This window comes from Pristiophorus japonicus, chromosome 14 (genome assembly GCF_044704955.1).
Source record: "Pristiophorus japonicus isolate sPriJap1 chromosome 14, sPriJap1.hap1, whole genome shotgun sequence".
NCBI lineage: Eukaryota > Metazoa > Chordata > Chondrichthyes > Pristiophoridae > Pristiophorus > Pristiophorus japonicus.
Window position 1 is genome coordinate 10623613 of NC_091990.1, and position 17834 is coordinate 10641446.

Consider the following 17834-nt stretch of genomic DNA (forward strand, 5'->3'; position numbering starts at 1 on the left):
GCTCACTCCAAACCCGCCTGTCCCGAGTACTGCTCAGCTACCGCACGAGACCCCACTCGCTCAAAGGGGTGCCCCCGGCTGAGCTACTCATGAAAAGGACACTTAAAACCAGACTCTCGCTGGTTCACCCCAACCTGCATGATCAGGTAGAGAGCAGGCGGCAGCAACAAAATGTAAACGATGGTCGCGCCACTGTGTCACGGGAAATTGATCTGAATGACCCTGTGTATGTGCTAAACTATGGACATGGTCCCAAGTGGATCGTGGGCACGGTGATAGCTAAAGAAGGGAGTAGGGTATTTGTAGTCAAACTAGACAATGGACAAATTTGCAGAAAGCACCTGGACCAAACGAGGCTGCGGTTCACAGACTGCCCTGAACAACCCACAGCAGACACCACCTTTTTTGAGCCCACAACACACACCCAAAGGATCAACGACACCACGCCAGACCAGGAAATCGAACCCATCACGCCCAACAGCCCAGCAAGGCCAGGCTCACCCAGTAGCCCTGCAGGGCCAACAACACACCAGCCCAGCGAGGGCACAGCCAACACACCAGAACAGACATCTGTACTGAGGCGGTCCACCAGGGAAAGAAAGGCTCCCGACCGCCTCACCTTGTAAATAGTTTTCACTTTGACTTTGTGGGGGAGTGATGTTGTGTATCTGTAAAGCATGCACTCCCATGTTCCGCCACCAGGGAGCGCATCCCCTGAAGTCCCAAGGGATCCCAGCATCCTTTGGGAGCACTGTATATAAGCCAGCCCCTAAGGCCTGTTCCTCACTCTGGAGTGTCTTATTAAAGACTGAGGTCACTGTTATTTTAACCTCCCTGTGTGCAGTCTCATCTGTGTTAGGAACACAATAAAACCCATCACATCTCTTTCAACACCCACAGGTGCATGTGCACACACAATGTACCTTCTACTGCTGTCATATTTATTGATGACTATGTTTCAGTTCAGTTGAGCTGCACATAGGCGGTCATATCTGAATATATGAAAATTGATAGAAATTATGATGAAAAGGGGATAACTGCTCATCCATCACCCCTGTGCTCGCTGACCTCCATTGGCTCCCAGTTCAGCCATGGCTCGATTTAAAAATTCGCATCCTTGTTTACAAATCCCTCCATGGCCTCGCCCCTCCCTATCTCTGTAATCTCCTCCAGCCCCACAACACCCCAAGATGTCTGCGCTCCTCCAATTCTGCCCTCTTGAGCATCCCTGATTATAATCGCTCCACCATCGGTGGCCGTGCCTTCTGTTGTTGGGCCCCAAGCTCTGGAACTCCCTGCCTAAACCTCTCCGCCTCTCTACCTCTCTTTCCTCTTTCAAGACGCTCCTTAAAACCTCCCTCTTTGACCAACCTGCCCTAATTTCTCCTTATGCGGCTCGGTGTCAAATTTTGTTTCATAACGCTCCTGTGAAGTGCCTTGGGATGTTTTACTACATTAAGGGTGCTATATAAATGCAGGTTGATGTTGATACTACAACTCATGTTTAAATGTTTGACATTGCAACGGTTGAGTATATTGAAGAATACAATTATAACAAATGGGCATCGTACTGATAAACTTTATTTAAATTTTGATCTTATACAAATATAAATGTTTTGAAACTTTACTAATGCAGAGAAGTAACAGATCCATGTCTATCTGACAGGTTAAATAAAACCTGCCTTAAACCAATGAGCACCTCCCAGTTACTTTGTAAAACACAGACCGAGGCTTTTAGATAGCTGATATTCATTAACATTATAAGGAGAGGAAAAGGAAGCATGTGTCAGGGCAGTGTTACTAATTATTCTGTAAAACAAGCAATATTTGATTGTCACCACCAAATTACATGTTCTGTAAAACAGCTGGTAAAGCGCACAGGTAACCTCCACTCTCACATGCTCGGGGATACATTAATAGGATATATGGCAAACTGTTAACATTCATGATTCAGTATCTCGTCACTGTTCTGAAGGTTGAATATGAATTCGGTGGACAAGGGATGTCCACCAAAATATGATTGCAATTTTTCTTTTCAACATCAGATGGCGCTGCATTGCTTTTCTAGATGCAAGCACCCTTTAAAGGTCTCCAATTTTAATGCAACATTTACTGAAACACAACGAATTTGTGACTTACTGAGACAGTGAACCTGGAATAAGCTTTGTATCAGTTCTGTGGCTTAAAAAATATAAAGCCATAGCTATTTGAGGCTCAAAACTCCGATAGTAATATCTTTTTAACTGGATCCTCACCCTTCCTATAGAGGAAAGTAGATGGCCTACATCTTTTTTATAGCTGTATATTATCTTTCAATCCTAATACGTATTGAGCTTTCCTGCATAAACCAATGCTGACAATTGCTAAGTGCGAGTGAAATTACCAACACACACACACACAAAAAAAACACTTCTGACCTGGAATATCTTCAGAGAAACTCTTTCAAAAATATAACAAAAACTGTCCAATTCTACCTCTAGCGCCCAGGAGGACAGCTTGGGCTGATCTGATTCCAGTACTGCAGATACTCCGAAGACTTGGCTGCCCCGCTGTGGACCACAAGGCCCTCATCCTGTCCTCAGACCAGAAACAAGTCGGTGCACCAGCGAATGTGAGCTGGCTGAATAATCAGTAGCTACGGGTGTCAGCAACATGCTAAGACGGAAAATATCTCACTTGAAATCAACACACGCTCACACACCGATTCATCAGCGTGTTCTTACCAACAGAGCAAATAATAAAAAGTTAAATAAAAATGGTCTTTTTAAACTTTTATTCCACAATAAATTGCGTTTGGAAAACTGCGTTCGCCCAACTCTCCTTTCAACTTAGCAATCAATGGTTTTCGACATCCACCCCTGTGGGTACAAGGTCCCAGTTTTCTGCTACCGGGCAGTAGCTGATGGATGACCTCGAAAGGACTAGGCTGAGAAGTTCCGAAAATCAATCAGAGCGACACTGACGCCTGAGTACCAAGTGCTGAGAAGTTCTAGTTTCCGCAGTAGTCTTCCATCGGCACGCACCGTCCTGTGTTTGTCGGATTGGACTTTCTCCTGCTCTGTTCCATGATGTGATTAATCTGCTCCCAAGCCTCATGCTGGCGCTCTGGCGACTGGTTCCATCTCAGAAACAAGCCTGAAACAAACAAACAAACAAAAACACCAATGGACTACCACTGCACACAAGCAAAATACTGCCGGTGCTGGAATCTGGTCAAGCAGCCTTGGCAGAGAGAGAGAGAAAACAGAGTTAGCGTTTCGGGTCGCTGACCCTGGCTCAGAACTGGCGAATGTTCGAAACGTAACAGGTTCTTAAGGAGCGCTGAAAGGGAGGTAGGGGAGGAAAGAACATAAGGGAAGCTGCCTGTGATAGGGTGGAAGACAGGAGAGATCTGAGAGAAAAAAAGGATGATGGGCCGACTTGAGATGGTAATGGCAGAAGTTAGAAAAAGATGAGTCTAGACAGGGTGTGAATGGCGGGATAATTACCGGCTGCCATGAGAAAGAGAGAGAAAAAATACGTAAGATCAGAGCGGGGATTATAATGGAGTACCATTGACGTGAGTATCAAAACAGATAACTGGACCAATTCAGTATTCACACAAAAACCAAGGTGAACTCTCCACTTTCCTTCATTCTACTCTTAGCTTTGTTATCTTGTCCCACCCCTTCTTGCTTTCTCCTTTTCTCACTTACTCCTTCCCTTTCCATCTCTTCTCTGTTCCCCTGACTTCCTTCTTGCTCGTATTCCTCCCACCCTGCATCTCTCCTTTTGTAATAATTTCCCACTTTCTGAATTACCCTTATTCCTCCATCTCCTTATATCATTAGATATACTCAAAAGGGAGTTAGATGTGGCCCTTGCGACTAAAGAGATCAAGGGGTATGGAGAGAAAGCAGGAATGGGGTACTGAAGTTGCATGTTCAGCCATGAACTCATTGAATGGCGGTGCAGGCTCGAAGGGCCGAATGGCCTGCTCCTGCACCTATTTTCTATGTTTCTATGTTTTCTATGTTTCTTTCCCCATTTGTATGTTCTTATTGAGATAGAGGAAAAAGACTTGCATTTCGATAGCGCCTTTCACGACCACCGGACGTCTCAATGCGCTGTACAGCCAATTAAGTACTTTTTGGAGTGTCGTCACCATTGTGATGATATGGGAAACACGGCAGCCAATTTGCGCACAGCAAGCTCCCACAAACAGCAATGTAATAATGGCCCAGATAATCTGTTTTTTGTTATAGATAGATTTTTGGACTCTGGGAGAATCAAGGGATATGGGGATCAGGCGGGAAAGTGGAGTTGAGGTCGAAGATCAGCCATGATCTTATTGAATGGCGGAGCAGGCTCGAGGGGCCGAATGGCCTACTCCTGCTCCTGGTTCTTAATCTTCTTTCTCTTCATTTTCCTTTCTTCTGCTCTTCTTTGCGGGGAGCTGGAGTTGCTAATATTGAGCTTCTTTGGGCTTTGGTACAGCTGCGTCATTCTGTATAGGGTAACGTTGAATGCTTCATTTAACCTGAGCGACATGAGCGTGGGCCTGGATTACCAACACAAGCAAGGCAGCTTCATTGTTTGAGAGAAACCGCAATGTTAGCTGGCAACGAGGCTGAGAATTTACAGGCAAAATGAGGCTAAATTTCAACTATCAGACTCTTTTCTGCTATTTTTAACATTGCCTTGATGAAGCAGAAAGTGTGCTTCTTATACTAACTCTCCTTATGGTTGCTACCACTGTGTGGGTTGATTGCATCCTTTCTCCCTCTAGATCCTCTTAGATTCTGTTTCTATCTAAGTTGTATCTAAATGAGGGCCTATTTTTTATAATTTATTCTCCAACATTCGAACCAATAAAGAGGCCAACATTTTTGATTTGCTAAAGAAAATACGTCTCAAAATTTGGGAAACGTTGCCATCCAGTTAAGTTCTCCTTTTCGGCTCATTAATAGTCATCTGTGGGTTTGCTGCTCTCGATTCAGCTAAAGTCCCTTCCCTTCTCATCAGTTTTGGGTACTTTCTCAAACTTGGTGCTTTCAACAGCACTGCACACATCTCGTAAAGCTCCCGTGCATCTTACACGACAAATCTCGTCCTGAGTCGATTGGCTGAAAATTTGGTACCGCCCCATTTGGGGGGGGTGGGGGGGGCCGTGACAGCCATGAGGTGGGAGTTCCTGCTCCGGTTGTCCCCGCGAGCTATATTGGGGCTTACCTCTTCCTCCCCTTCCCCCCCCCCCCCCCACCTCCCCCGAGAGAAAAATCTCACGCTCCACTTCCTCTCGGAGCGCGAAGTGATGCGGATCTTCCAATGCCACGCGGAGGGACGTGTAACGCTGGTGGGAAGACAGGGCCCGCCCCCTTCCGTTAAAGGGGAGGGGCCAAGCTGCTGACTCTGTAGGGGGGGGGAGAAGGGGCCATTGCTGGACCACCCGGGAACGGGGTAGTCATGGCAACAGCCCGCAGTGAAGGCCGCGAGCGATCAGTCAGCCATTTTGTTATTATTCACCGATGTCCCTCCCCTTTAATTTTTGGCCCGCGAGGGGCCTACAGCCGGAAACCACTTTTGAAGAACGGTCTGAGTATCTGTCCGGTGGCAGCGGTGTCCCTCAGAGGACAGCTGATGCCTTTCTTTAACTTGCCCATGAATTGTTTCTGTTTGCACAGCAATGGAGGAGCTAAATAGACAGGGTAGTTCGACTGCTGTGCAATTTCTTTCCTCTTTAGGTTCCTCCTCCCGATGCCAGCCACAGCCACACGGGGCACTACCGAACTTTCACTCTGGGACGGATACGGGTTGCGGTGCACAGTGATGACCATGGGAATGAATTTGGCAGCAAGATCTGCTCGGAAGGGGTCTCTGGCCATTTCCATCACTGATGCTCTCACCAGCTGGCTCGCGGCGGGTTTTTGGCTCATTGAGAGACTCAGCATGTCGATCACTTGCTAACTCGCCCATCCTTTTATCTCGAGAAACTTGCATTTTTTTTTTACTCTCTGTATTTTCTGGCAATAAATCTTTCCTGAGCGGCTGCGGGGTTTCTACACTGACCTGGCACTGACCATCAAATCGAACCTCGCTGGCTGCCAGACTTTGCGAAGGAAATTCGTCTGGGCCCAACCCTGAGGCCCGAGGCCTCATTAACACATGGTGTGCGAATGGCCACTGTATGTTGTGCCTTCAGCCGCAGCTCAGGCCTTTACTGAGAAGAATGGCGGGTGGTTTGCCTCTTCACAAGGGGCCCAAAGGTGAACCCTGGGGGGAGTGTGGGGAGCGGGTCAGGACAGGGGATGGCGGGGGCATCTTGCCGACTGCAGAGTCGGAGAACAAGGAAGAAAGAAAATAAAAAAGGAAGGGAGGGGAAGGAAGGAAGGAAAGAAAGAGAAGGAAAATAATAAAGAGAGAGAGAGATTTAAAAAAAGACAGAACTTGCATTTATATAGCATCTTTCAGACTGTCTCAATGTACTTGTCTGCCAATGAAGTACAGGTTGAGAGTCCGAAATCCGGGAAACCTCGGGACTGAGGCCGTTCCGAATTCCGGGTATTTCCGGATTTTGGAACGTCTTTGCCTGGGCCGAGGTAGGTGGGGTCTGAGGGGGGAGAAGGGGTGAGCCAGGCCGGGCCGAGGTCGGGCTGCCGAGGCAGGGGGGGAGTCCAGATTTCGGAACATTTTCCAGTTTCCAGGTGACCCCACCACGGATCAGCCTGGTGTCCGGATTCTGGAACATTTTGAATTTTGGAACTCCGGGTTTCGGACGCTCAACCTGTACTCTTATAAAGTGTAATCACCACTGGATGGCCAATATGGTGCACAGCAAGCTCCCACAGCAGCGATGAGATAATGACCAGATAATCTATTTTTTAGTGATGGTAGTTGAGGGATAAATATTGGCCCCGTGACAGCGGGGATAACTCCCCTGCTCTTCTTCGAAATAGTGCCGTGGGATTTTTTACATCCACCTGAGAGAGCAGACGGGACCTCGGTTTAACGACTCATCCGAAATCTGTGTGATGTCACCTGCCTGTTTTTTTAGCAGCAGTTGCTAGGTGGGCTAGGGAGAGCAGAAACAGGTAGCTTGGTTTGCGCTCCCCAGCCACTATGTTAATCACACGTACCTTGCCAAAGCTGCAAGGTCTGAGGAGCTACTGAAGGCCATATGGTGAGGTTGTTCCGTTCATACAGAGGATTCACGTAGCGTTTTCGCTCAGAAAGACTGTTCATCCAAGCCCAAATGGATATGGTCTGGTCCTTCACATTCAGTATAAACCTACAAACAGTGCATAACAATAAGGGAAATATTCAGAAATTCAATGCACTTTATAGAGTGTCTCTGCTACCAGTAATTTACGTGTCCCGCAAATTCTTGCAAACTTGGGGAAATCTGAGACAACCAAGCTCTTTTATTTTCTTCCAACTTGCAGATGAAAAAGTGACATTGGAGCAGGATGCAATAATAACGGGGCTGATTAATTCCCCCGACCCGATTTACTGCAAAGTCCGAGACGGTCACTAATCTACTAGTGATTAGCCTCAAACCATGTTTCCAGGGATTTAAAATAAAATAGCAATTTATGGTTCATGCCCCAGATAATGAGAGCTGTGGAAGCCAGGACATTGAATAAATTTAAGACAGAGATAGACAGTTTCTTAACCGATAAGGGATTAAAGGGGTTATGGGGAGCAGGTAGGGAAGTGGACCTGAGTCCATGATCGGATCAACCATGATTGTCTTAAATGGCGAAGCAGGCTCGAGGGGCCGTATGGCCTACTCCTGCTCCTATTTCTTATGTTCTTATAGGCGATCTTATTGATGTAATATATTCTTTACAACATCACTAACAAACACACTACACAAGATGGTTCCAACACAGAAACCTGTCATCATGTGACTTTACATGACCCTTTATTGTATTTACATCAGTAGTTGCATTACCACAGTAGTCCACTAGCAGAAGCTCTATATTACAATTGAAACATAAGATTCTGAGGGGGCTTGACAGGGTAGATGCAGAGAGGATGTTTCCCCTCGTGGGGGAATCTAGAACGAGGGGCCATAGTTTCAGAATAAGGGGTCACCCATTTAAGTCGGAGATGAGGAGGAATTTCTTCTACATAAGAACATAAGAAATAGGAGCAGGAGTAGGCCATACAGCCCCTCGAGCCTGCTCCGCCATTTAATACGATCATGGACTCAGCTCCACTTCCCCGCCCGCTCTCCATAATCCCTTATCGTTTAAGAAACTGTCTATTTCTGTCTTAAATTTATTCAATGTCCCAGCTTCCACAGCTCTCTGAGGCAGCGAATTCCACAGATTTACAACCCTCTGAGAGAAGAAATTTCTCCTCATCTCTGTTTTAAATGGGCGGCCCCTTATTCTAAGATCATGCCCTCTAGTTCTAGTCTACCTCATCAGTGGAAACATCCTCTCTGCATCCACTTGTCAAGGCCCCTCATAATCTTATACGTTTCGATAAGATCACCTCTCATTCTTCTGAATTCCAACGAGTAGAGGCCCAACCTACTCAAACCTTTCCTCATAAGTCAACCCCCTCATCTCTGGGATCAACTTAGTGAACCTTCTCTGAACTGCCTTCAAAGCAGGTATATTCTTTCGTAAATACGGAAACCAAAACTGCACGCAATACTCCAGGTGTGGCCTCACCAATACCTTATACAGCTGTAGCAAGACTTCCTTGCTTTTATACTCCATCCCCTTTGCAATAAAGGCCAAGATACCATTGGCCTTCCTGATCACTTGCTATACCTGCCTACTATCTGTTGTGTCCTTACACACTACAGCAAATCAACACAAGGCCATTACTGGAGTCAAGGTCACTCTGTGACCTGTACCTTTATTCACAGGACCAAGAAGTGATGACCCTGCGTGGGACCTCCCTTTATATACCTGGATGACCAGGTGAGGAGTGTCTCCCACAAGTTCACCCCCTGTGGTCAAGGTGTGCATTTCTCAGGTGTATACAGTGTACAGTGTTGTTACATAAAGGTTACAGTTATGTGAAGGTTACAAACATGACACTATCCTTTTGTGTTTCATGTACAAGTACCCCCAGGTCCCGCTCTTCTGTGGCACTTTACAATCTTTCTCCATTTAAATAATAACTTGCTCTTTGATTTTTTTTTTCTGCCAAAATGCATGACCTCACACTTTCCAACATTATACTCCATCTGCCAAATTTTTGCCCACTCACTTAGCCTGTCTATGACCTTGTGCAGATTTTTTGTGTCCTCCTCAAACATTGTTTTTCCTCCCATCTTTGTATCATCAGCAAACTTGGCTATGTTACACTCAGTCCCTTCTTCCAAGTCATTAATATAGATTGTAAATAGTTGGGGTCCCAGCACTGATCCCTGCAGCACCCCACTAGTTACTGGTTGCCAACCAGGGTTGTGAATCTTTGGAATTCACTACCCAGAGAGCTGTGGAGGCTGGGTCATTGAATATATTTAAGGCGGAGATAGACAGATTTTTGAACGATAAGGGAGTGAAGGGTTATGGGGAGCGGGCGGGGAAGTGGAGTTGAGGCCAGGATCAGATCAGCCATGATCTTATTGAATGGCGGAGCAGGCTCGAGGGGCCAAATGGCCCACTCCGGCTTCTATTTCTTATGTTCTGATGTATTATCTGCTAATTTACTATTGAACATTAAGGTTACACCACGTTAGGTTCTGTACAAACAGACGGCATTAATCACTGCTAAGTAAACCTTCCCATTTACACAGATTCATCCAAACAGAAACATAGAAAATAGGTGCAGGAGTAGGCCATTTGGCCCTTTGAGACTGCACCACCGTTCAATAAGATCATGGCTGATCATTCAACCTCAGTACCCCTTTCCTGCTTTCTCTCCATACCCCTTGATCCCTTTAAACGTAAGGGCCATATCTAACTCGAACCAAATTCCTGTCTGAGCAATAACTCTGTTATTCATTACACATGTTGATGCTTATAAAGGCCAGGAAGAGATCCAAGGAGCAAAGCGATTCTGAGATTGATGGTGGGGCTCCATGATAGTGATGCTCAGGCAGAGGCTTGGGATCTTCGAACGTCCTTCTGCCATTTACTACATGGACCTAGAGGAGGGTCAATAAGACGCAGCACTGTGTCTTCTGTGCCTTTGGTCACCAACCTTGGGACTTAGGAAAGATCATCCCCAGAAAGTCGCTGGAGATTTAGGGCCAGAGTTTGCTGGAGCCTGCCCCGCCTGTTAGACTTGCTCATACACGTTTGGGTTTAAAAACAAATACCCCACAAATTTGCTGGAAGTTTGAGCTGATAACGACATGCGCCAGCAAAATCTGGCCCACTGAAAAATGAAAACTTGCATCTCTGTAGCACCTCTCACGACCATCGGATGAAGCACTTTTGGAGTGTAGTCACTGTTGTAATGTGGGAAACGCGGCAGCCAATTTGCACACAGCAAGCTCCCACAAACAGCAATATGATGATGACCAGATAATTGGTTTTAGTGATGTCAATTGAGGAATAACTATTGGCCAGGACTAACTCCCCTGTTCTTCTTCAAAATAGCGTCATGGGATCTTTTACATCCACCTGAGAGGGAAGACAGGGCCTCCTTTTAATGTCTCCGAAAGACGGCACCTCCGACAGTGCGGCACTCCCTCAGCACTGCACTGGAGTGCCAGCCTAGATTTTTGTGCTCAAATCTCTGGAGTGGGACTAAGAACGCACAACCTTCTGACTCCGAGGCGCAGGTGCTGCCCACTGAGCCACAGCTGACCTATAGAAAGCGCCAGAGATTTAGGGCCAGAGTTCCCCTCATTTGTATAGACGTATGTTGCGAGTGCGGGAATAGCATATGTTTCCTGCCAGTGGCACCCTATCAACATAAACGTGTCTTAAGGCCTGTGGAAGAGCAAGTTTCTTCTGTGTTACATCATTGCCAGAACTGCTTACAAGCAGTGCCACGTTAAAATAGCCTGATCCAAACTGCAATGAAAATAATGGCCATCTCCTTTCTCTCTGATGCAGTCCCAGTTACAATTTTCCACAACCAGCCTCCCTTTTTTTTAACAGCAACATAATTTTGGCCGTCAGAAATGTGCTGGATGTCTGGTGGGGGATAACCACTTATTTTGAAAACGTGACCATTTCCTCTTTCATTGCCGAGGCAGTGCAGACTGAATCTGCGATTGCAATCTGTAAAGAAAGAACCAACTTGAGATACGCTGTGGGAGACAACTTCCTGTGATGTACCTTCGGGTGACTTGAGGAAGGAAGGGGCGTCTTTCTTCACCAGCAGCTCAGAGTAAGATGTAGTGAGCAACGACTGCTCTCACCAGAGAGCCAGCTCATCTCAGAGGCACAAAGCTTTCATTATCCAATGACCCACCATCATGGAGGTCCGTGTGGACAATGGGAATCAGCAGATAATTGGGACTCCCCAAATCTCCTTTCAACCGGTGTTTTAAACAAACCTCTTGAAACTTATTTTGTTTGGAACTAGACGTTTTTCTTTTTTTCCTGGCAGATGGAGTCCCACTGATCGTCTAACTTAAAACACACACGGCATTTTTTTTTTATGCATTCTAGGGATGTCGCTGCCAAGACCGGCATAATTGCCCTTGAACCGCTGCAGTCCATGTGGTGAAGGTGCTCCCACAGTGCTGTTAGGGAGGGAGTTCCAGGATGTTGACCCAGCGACAATGAAGGAACAGCCCATATATTTCTGAGTCGGGACGGTGTGTGACTTGGAGGGGAACATGGAGGTGGGTGGTGTTCCCATGCGCCTGCTTGCCCTTGTCCTTCTAGGTGGTAGAGGTCGCAGGTTTGCAAGGTTTTGTCAAGTGCATCTTTTTGTAGCAGTTTGGTATAACTGAGTGTACCTCGCTGGGCCATTTCAGAGGGCAGTTAAGAGTCAACCACATTGCTGTGAGTCTGGAGTCACATATAGGCCCAGACTGGGTAAGGCCAGCAGATTTCCTTCTTTAAAGGACATTAGTGAACCTAGTGGGTTTTTATGACAATCTGGTAGTTTTATGGTCCCCATTACTGATCCTAGCTTTTTATTCCAAATTTATGTAATTAACTGAATTTAAATTCCCAAGCTGCCGTGGCAGGATTTGAACTCACATCTCCGAATGATTAGTCTGGGGCTCTGCATTATTAAGCCAGTAACATAACCACTCTGCTACCAGACCTGGTTTGATAGATATCGGTGGATAAGCAAGAGTGCAGGTGATATAATCTTGGATAATCAAAGTTACTTCGCCTGCACTGTAGGCTGTCGGAGCAGACTCGAGGGGCCGAATGGCCTACTCCTGCTCCTAATTCTGATGTAAGGACAATTGAAGTCACGGTTGTGTTATACAGGGCTTCTGCATCAGGAGCAGTCTCTTGCAAATTCTGATGCTTTTATTATCGCCCCTCACTCACTAGATTTTGCAAGAATACTGGTGGCTATGTGCTAACCTATGTTGAAATTGACTCTTTCTTTAATGGTTGACCAATTGATATTAAAGTTGAGGAAGTAATTTGTTGCACACAGCTAGAGTTTCACACATCCGAGTTGCGTGTAAGTGGGGGTCAACGGAACAAACGGCCTTTGCCTGGAATCTAACGAGAAAGTAGAAATGGGAGAAGCAACCGAATGGTTAACCGAACGTTTAAACTCCACGTCACACGGGGCCGTTATTTGAGACCCCCAGGGGTGTGTACGGGGTGCCCTCGTGCCCGTAGGGGGCCACACAAGTTCGGGATTCTGGCAAACGTTGCACTTGCGCTGAAACCCGGAACTTGCAATCTGTCAAGAATTCTCTTCAGAGAAATTCAGCGTAAGAGTCTTAAAAAACAGAAAAATAAAATGTTATCAATAATTTATACATTTAAAAACCTGTGAAATAAGGTACGTTTATTTTTAAAACATGTAAATTTATTTTTCAAAACTTTAAATTTTTGTTTTAAATATTTAATTAAATGCCATTTTAATTCATTTTAAATACGTGATGTTTTTTAAAATTTATTTGATGTCTGGATGTATTTTTTGGTGGTATTCCCATTCATGCTTATGAGGTTTATAACAAAGACTGGGTTGGTGTCTGAAATTCATCACATACACTGCTTTCTCACGGCCTGGGTTTTGGTGGCCACGTTCGAAGCACATTCTTTATACATCCATTTCATAAGAATCTAAGAAACAGGAACAGGAGTAGGCCATTTGGCCCCTCGAGCCTGCTCCACCATTCAATAAGATCATGGCTGATCTGATCTTGGCCTCTTCACTTCCCCGCCCGCTCCCCATAACCCTTCACTCCCCTGCAGTTCAAAAATCTGTCTACCTCCACCTTAAATATATTCAATGACCCAGCCTCCACAGCTCTCTGGGGCAGAGAATTCCACAGATTCACAATCCTCTGAGAGACGAAATACCTCCTCATCTCAGTTTTAAATGGGCGACCCCTTATTCTGAGACTATGCCCCCTAGTTCTAGATTCACCCACCAGGGGAAAGATCCTCTCTGCATCTACCCTGTCGAGGCCCGCTCAGAATCTTACACATTTCAGTAAGTGGTGGTATTTTGTGCAGTTGCTTCCTGTTCCTCCTGGCCCACGAGCAGTGCTGTAAAGGGCATTTACCTTCGCCCCTAAACTCTCAATCGCCTCCCTTCAGCTGCCGGGTTTCCCGAGGCCCGGGAAACCCAGCCAGCCAGGGTTAAACCTGGGAGACGGGTTAAATATGGGACACGCAGCCTCAGTATTATATTTAAATGACCAAGCCGCCTCCTGGGAGTGTGCTGGTTGCCCTGCCTCTGTTGAAACCAGAAGTGAACGGGTTGGGGTTGGGTTTGAGATTTTTTAAATTTTAACATCACACCTGTCCCCAACCCAGCTGTTTTTTTTTTGTGGTTAAAGTTACCCCCAAGGAGTCTGCAACGTGAACTTTCTTAACTAAGTTCTGTGCTGGTAGCATCTGACTTTACACACCACTTAGGCTGCACGGGGCAAACACAGAGATTACATCTGTACAGAGGAGAAGAGGCACTTATCACCATTGGTAGGTATGGGACAGGTTCATGGGAGGTGCCCACCAACCTCAGGGGTATAAGTGGGGTACGTTTCATAATCCACCACTAATTGAGGTTTATTCTGTTCACGCCACACACTTTTTACAATTTAATTTTTAAAACATTTAGCAGTTTAGGAATGATCTTAAAACAGACAATGAAATGTTTGAGCTGTAGAAGCCAAGTTCTGGTAACATATTACAGCTCTACTGACGTGTGGCTCAGTGGGCAGCACACTTGCCTTTGAGTCAGAAGGTTGTGGGTTCAAGTCCCACTCCAGGGAGTTGAACACATAAATCTAGGCTGACGTGCTGTCTTTTGGAGACGACATTAAACCGAGGTCCCGTCTGCCCTCTCAGGTGGATGTAAAGGATCCCATGGCTCTATTTTGAACAAGAGCAGGGGAGTTATCCCTGGTGTCCTGGCCAATATTTATCCCACAACAAAAACAGATTATTTGGCTATTATCACATTGCTGTTTGTGGGAGCTTGCTGTGCACAAATTGGCTGCCGCGTTTCCCACATTACAACAGTGACTACACTCCAAAAGTACTTCATTGGCTGTAAAGCGCTTTCAGACGTCCAGTGGTCGTGAAAGGCGCAATATAAATGCAAGACTTTCTTTTATTGGGCTTATAGAGAACTGTAACCCCGTGATTCACTGACAACCACCTCAGCATTAAGCGTATTTTGGTAAAGTGATTCCCTTGGTACATTACCGTTCCTTTTCGTTATTGCACAGGAAGGTCCCAAAGCAGGAGGCGTACGCATGCTCAAACAGCGCGATGAGGAAGGGCTCATTGAACTGGAAGGAGCAGGGGAATTGACAGCTCATCTGCCAGCAGCAGTCGAGGAAGATGAGGAAGACCGGGGCTTCCTGTCTGGGCTTGGCGTGAGAGTAGGCTGAGCTCACGCAGCGAAGTTGGAAAGAGTGACCAGCCTGCAGGAAAGGAAAGTCAGACTGTGAGACCAGGATCAACAGCTCTGTCCGCTCACCTCCGCAAGCAGAATCGCAAATATACTTCAGAGCTAGAGTCACCCTCAGGATCACTTAATGAAACAAGTTAGCATGAATATTGTTTCCTCGAGAGTATTCACTTCATTCTGCGAGCCGAGACAGTAAGGGGTCGGAATTCGGTAACCGCCGGGGCGAGGCGGCTAATGGGCGGCTAAATCCTTACCATTGGCGGCGACCGGGTTCCTCGGCTCACGGTAAATTTATCTGGCCGGTGGGAGGCGGTGGTGACGTCAGCGGGTGTGCAACCCCCACTTGCCGCCGCTACTGCGAGATTCGGTAAGTACGGGTTCGGAGTTTTGGATGAAGTTTACGGAGGGTAAGCCAGCCCGGAGTGTATTGGAATGGTCAAGGGTAGAGGTAAGAAAAGTGCGGATGAGGGCTTCAGCAGCGGATGAGCTGAGGCAGAGGCGGAATTGGGCGATGAAACGGAGAGGGAAATAGACGGTCTTAATGATGGTGCGGATGTGTGGCCGGAAGCTCATCTCTGGGTCAAATATGAGACCAAGGTTGCAAAGCATGCGGTTCAGCCTCAGACAGGTGCGTTGGGACTGCCTGTTTTGTTAACAATGAATTCCTTCAACTCTTCGAGCTTCTAGGGATAGTTACAGACTAAGTGAGTAGGTAGTTAATGGAACAACACCCTGCAGCTGAGCTAGAGGTTGGGACAGTATTGCCTGTTAGGATGAATATTCTGGAGTGTTACTTTATAACATTTGAAGATTAGAGGGTATTTATGCAGAATTTATCCTTAGCAGATTAAATGGGTGGAGTAGAGAATGGACTGTACATGGTCTGTGCAAGGAGTGGATTTTGGGGGGGACCCAAAAGGCCTGTTCCCATTCACGCTCTCTTCTGACTTTACCTACCTGTAACCATTCCCGTTCGATAAGTGCTTGAAAACCACTAATGGTCCTGCAGTCTGGATCCAAGATGATTTGTGCCAGCGATGTGAGTTGTAGTGTGGTGTCTCTCCCCTCAGAGCCATGGATCAGGACAGATGCTTCTTCCCTGCACAGAATGACAGTATAACTCGCTCGTGTAGTCAAACAATCAGCTGTGATTTTTTTTTCAGGTTTCATTGTAGTTATTTATATTTAACCTTCAGCTAACATGGCGCTTAGAGTTGATGCAATCAAATTCTTTGCTTAAGTCCGTTCTCTTTCTCCAATGTCATAAAAACCCATCTGGTTCGCTCATGTCCTTTCGTGAAGGAAATCTGCCGCCCTTACCCGGCCTGGCCTATGTGTGACTCCAGAACCACTGCAATGTGGTTGAATCTTAACTGCCCCCTGAAATGGCACAGTGAGTCACTGGGTTATACCAAACTGCTCACCACAACCTTCTCAAGGGCAACTGGGGATGGGCAATCAATGTTGGCCTTGCCAGCAATGCCCACATCCCGTGAATGAATAAAAACATTAGACAATATGTATGAAAGAAAAAATGTTCCGGGATCATTTCAGAGCCAATGAATTATATTTCCAACTGTAGTCACTGTTGCTTTTCTGGCAACCTTGAGGTATTAAGATTATCAGGCTTTTAAAGTTCTGAGTACCTGCTTAAGACCCATATTCATGTGTCTGTGTAATCAGGCACTTCTGTTGACACCCAAGAGGTGAAATGCTACCCTGGCAGAGGACCTTTATGTAGGAAACGATCCCAAAGTCCCCAATGAACAGTATGGCTCCTTGTAAATCTGTTTTGCACCCTATCCAGTGCCACTATATCTTTTTGATAATACGGCATATCCTTTTTATAATAACAACCCACAGTTGAATAGCCTGCTGATACTCTGGGCTCACACACGGAAAATGGTCACGTGGGCGAGTTATAGAGGGCTGAATCAGGAATGGTGCAGTTAAGCTTCACTGCTGAAGGAATACTAACTCCTTCAGCAGTGGAGGATGTTAAGCAAAATTATGATGACCAAATATTATAAACGTTCACCCCTAAAGTAATCGTGAAAGGTTCCTGGTTGAATTAGCTGCCCTCAGCCGCAGTAACAGTTAGGTCTCTATCACGGGTATCAGTGTTCGCCGAGCTAGGGAGAGGAATATTCCGCCGTATTCTTTCCCCTCATTGCTGTTGAGTGGCCCCTGCTGGAACTTGTGCTTATGTGAACATCGGACAAGAGCAGGATTGGGCTTGGGTGTAATTACATCGGATTACATCGGATATACGGCACAGAAACAGGCCATTCGGTCCAACCAGGCCATGCCGGCTTTTATGCTCCACTCGAGCCTCCTCCCGTCTTTCCTCATCTAACTCCATCAGCGTAACCCTCTATTCCCTTCTCCCTCATATACTTGTCTAGCCTCCCCTTAAATGCATCGATACTATTCACCTCAACCGCTCCCTGTGGTAGCGAGTTCCACACTTTCACCTCTCTCTGGGTAAAGAAGTTCCTTCTGAATTCCTGTTTGATTTAAGAACATAAGAAATAGGAGCAGGAGTAGGCCATTTGGCCCCTCGAGCCTGCTCCGCCATTCAATTAGATCATGGCTGATCTGATCATGGACTCGGCTCCACTTCCCTACCTGCTCCCCATAACCCTTTACTCTCTTGTCGCTCAAAAATCTGTCTACCTCCGTCTTAAATATATTCAATGACCCAGCCTCCACAATTCTCTGGTGCAGAGAATCCCATTGATTTACAACCCTCTGAGAGAAAAAATTCCTCTTCATCTCAGTTTTAAATGGGCAGCCCCTTATTCTAAGACTATGTCCCCTAGTCTTAGTTTCCCCTATGAGTGGAAATATCCTCTCCGCATCCA

The 17834-nt window shown here is 46.3% G+C and overlaps 1 protein-coding gene across 2 annotated transcripts in view; it reads right to left on the reverse strand.

The window, feature by feature from the left end:
* Nucleotides 1-1577: 1577 nt before the first annotated feature.
* LOC139279712 (myotubularin-related protein 9-like) overlaps nt 1578-17834 on the reverse strand; it is a 50480-nt gene continuing 34223 nt past the window's right edge. For both annotated transcript variants that reach the window (XM_070898868.1, XM_070898867.1), the window contains 4 exons: nt 15928-16069; nt 14763-14983; nt 7116-7267; nt 1578-3135 (listed from right to left, as the gene is read on the reverse strand). In XM_070898868.1, the coding sequence (XP_070754969.1) occupies nt 2990-3135; nt 7116-7267; nt 14763-14983; nt 15928-16069 (661 nt within the window). In that variant the 3' untranslated portion in view covers nt 1578-2989. The remainder of the gene's footprint in view (nt 3136-7115; nt 7268-14762; nt 14984-15927; nt 16070-17834) is intronic.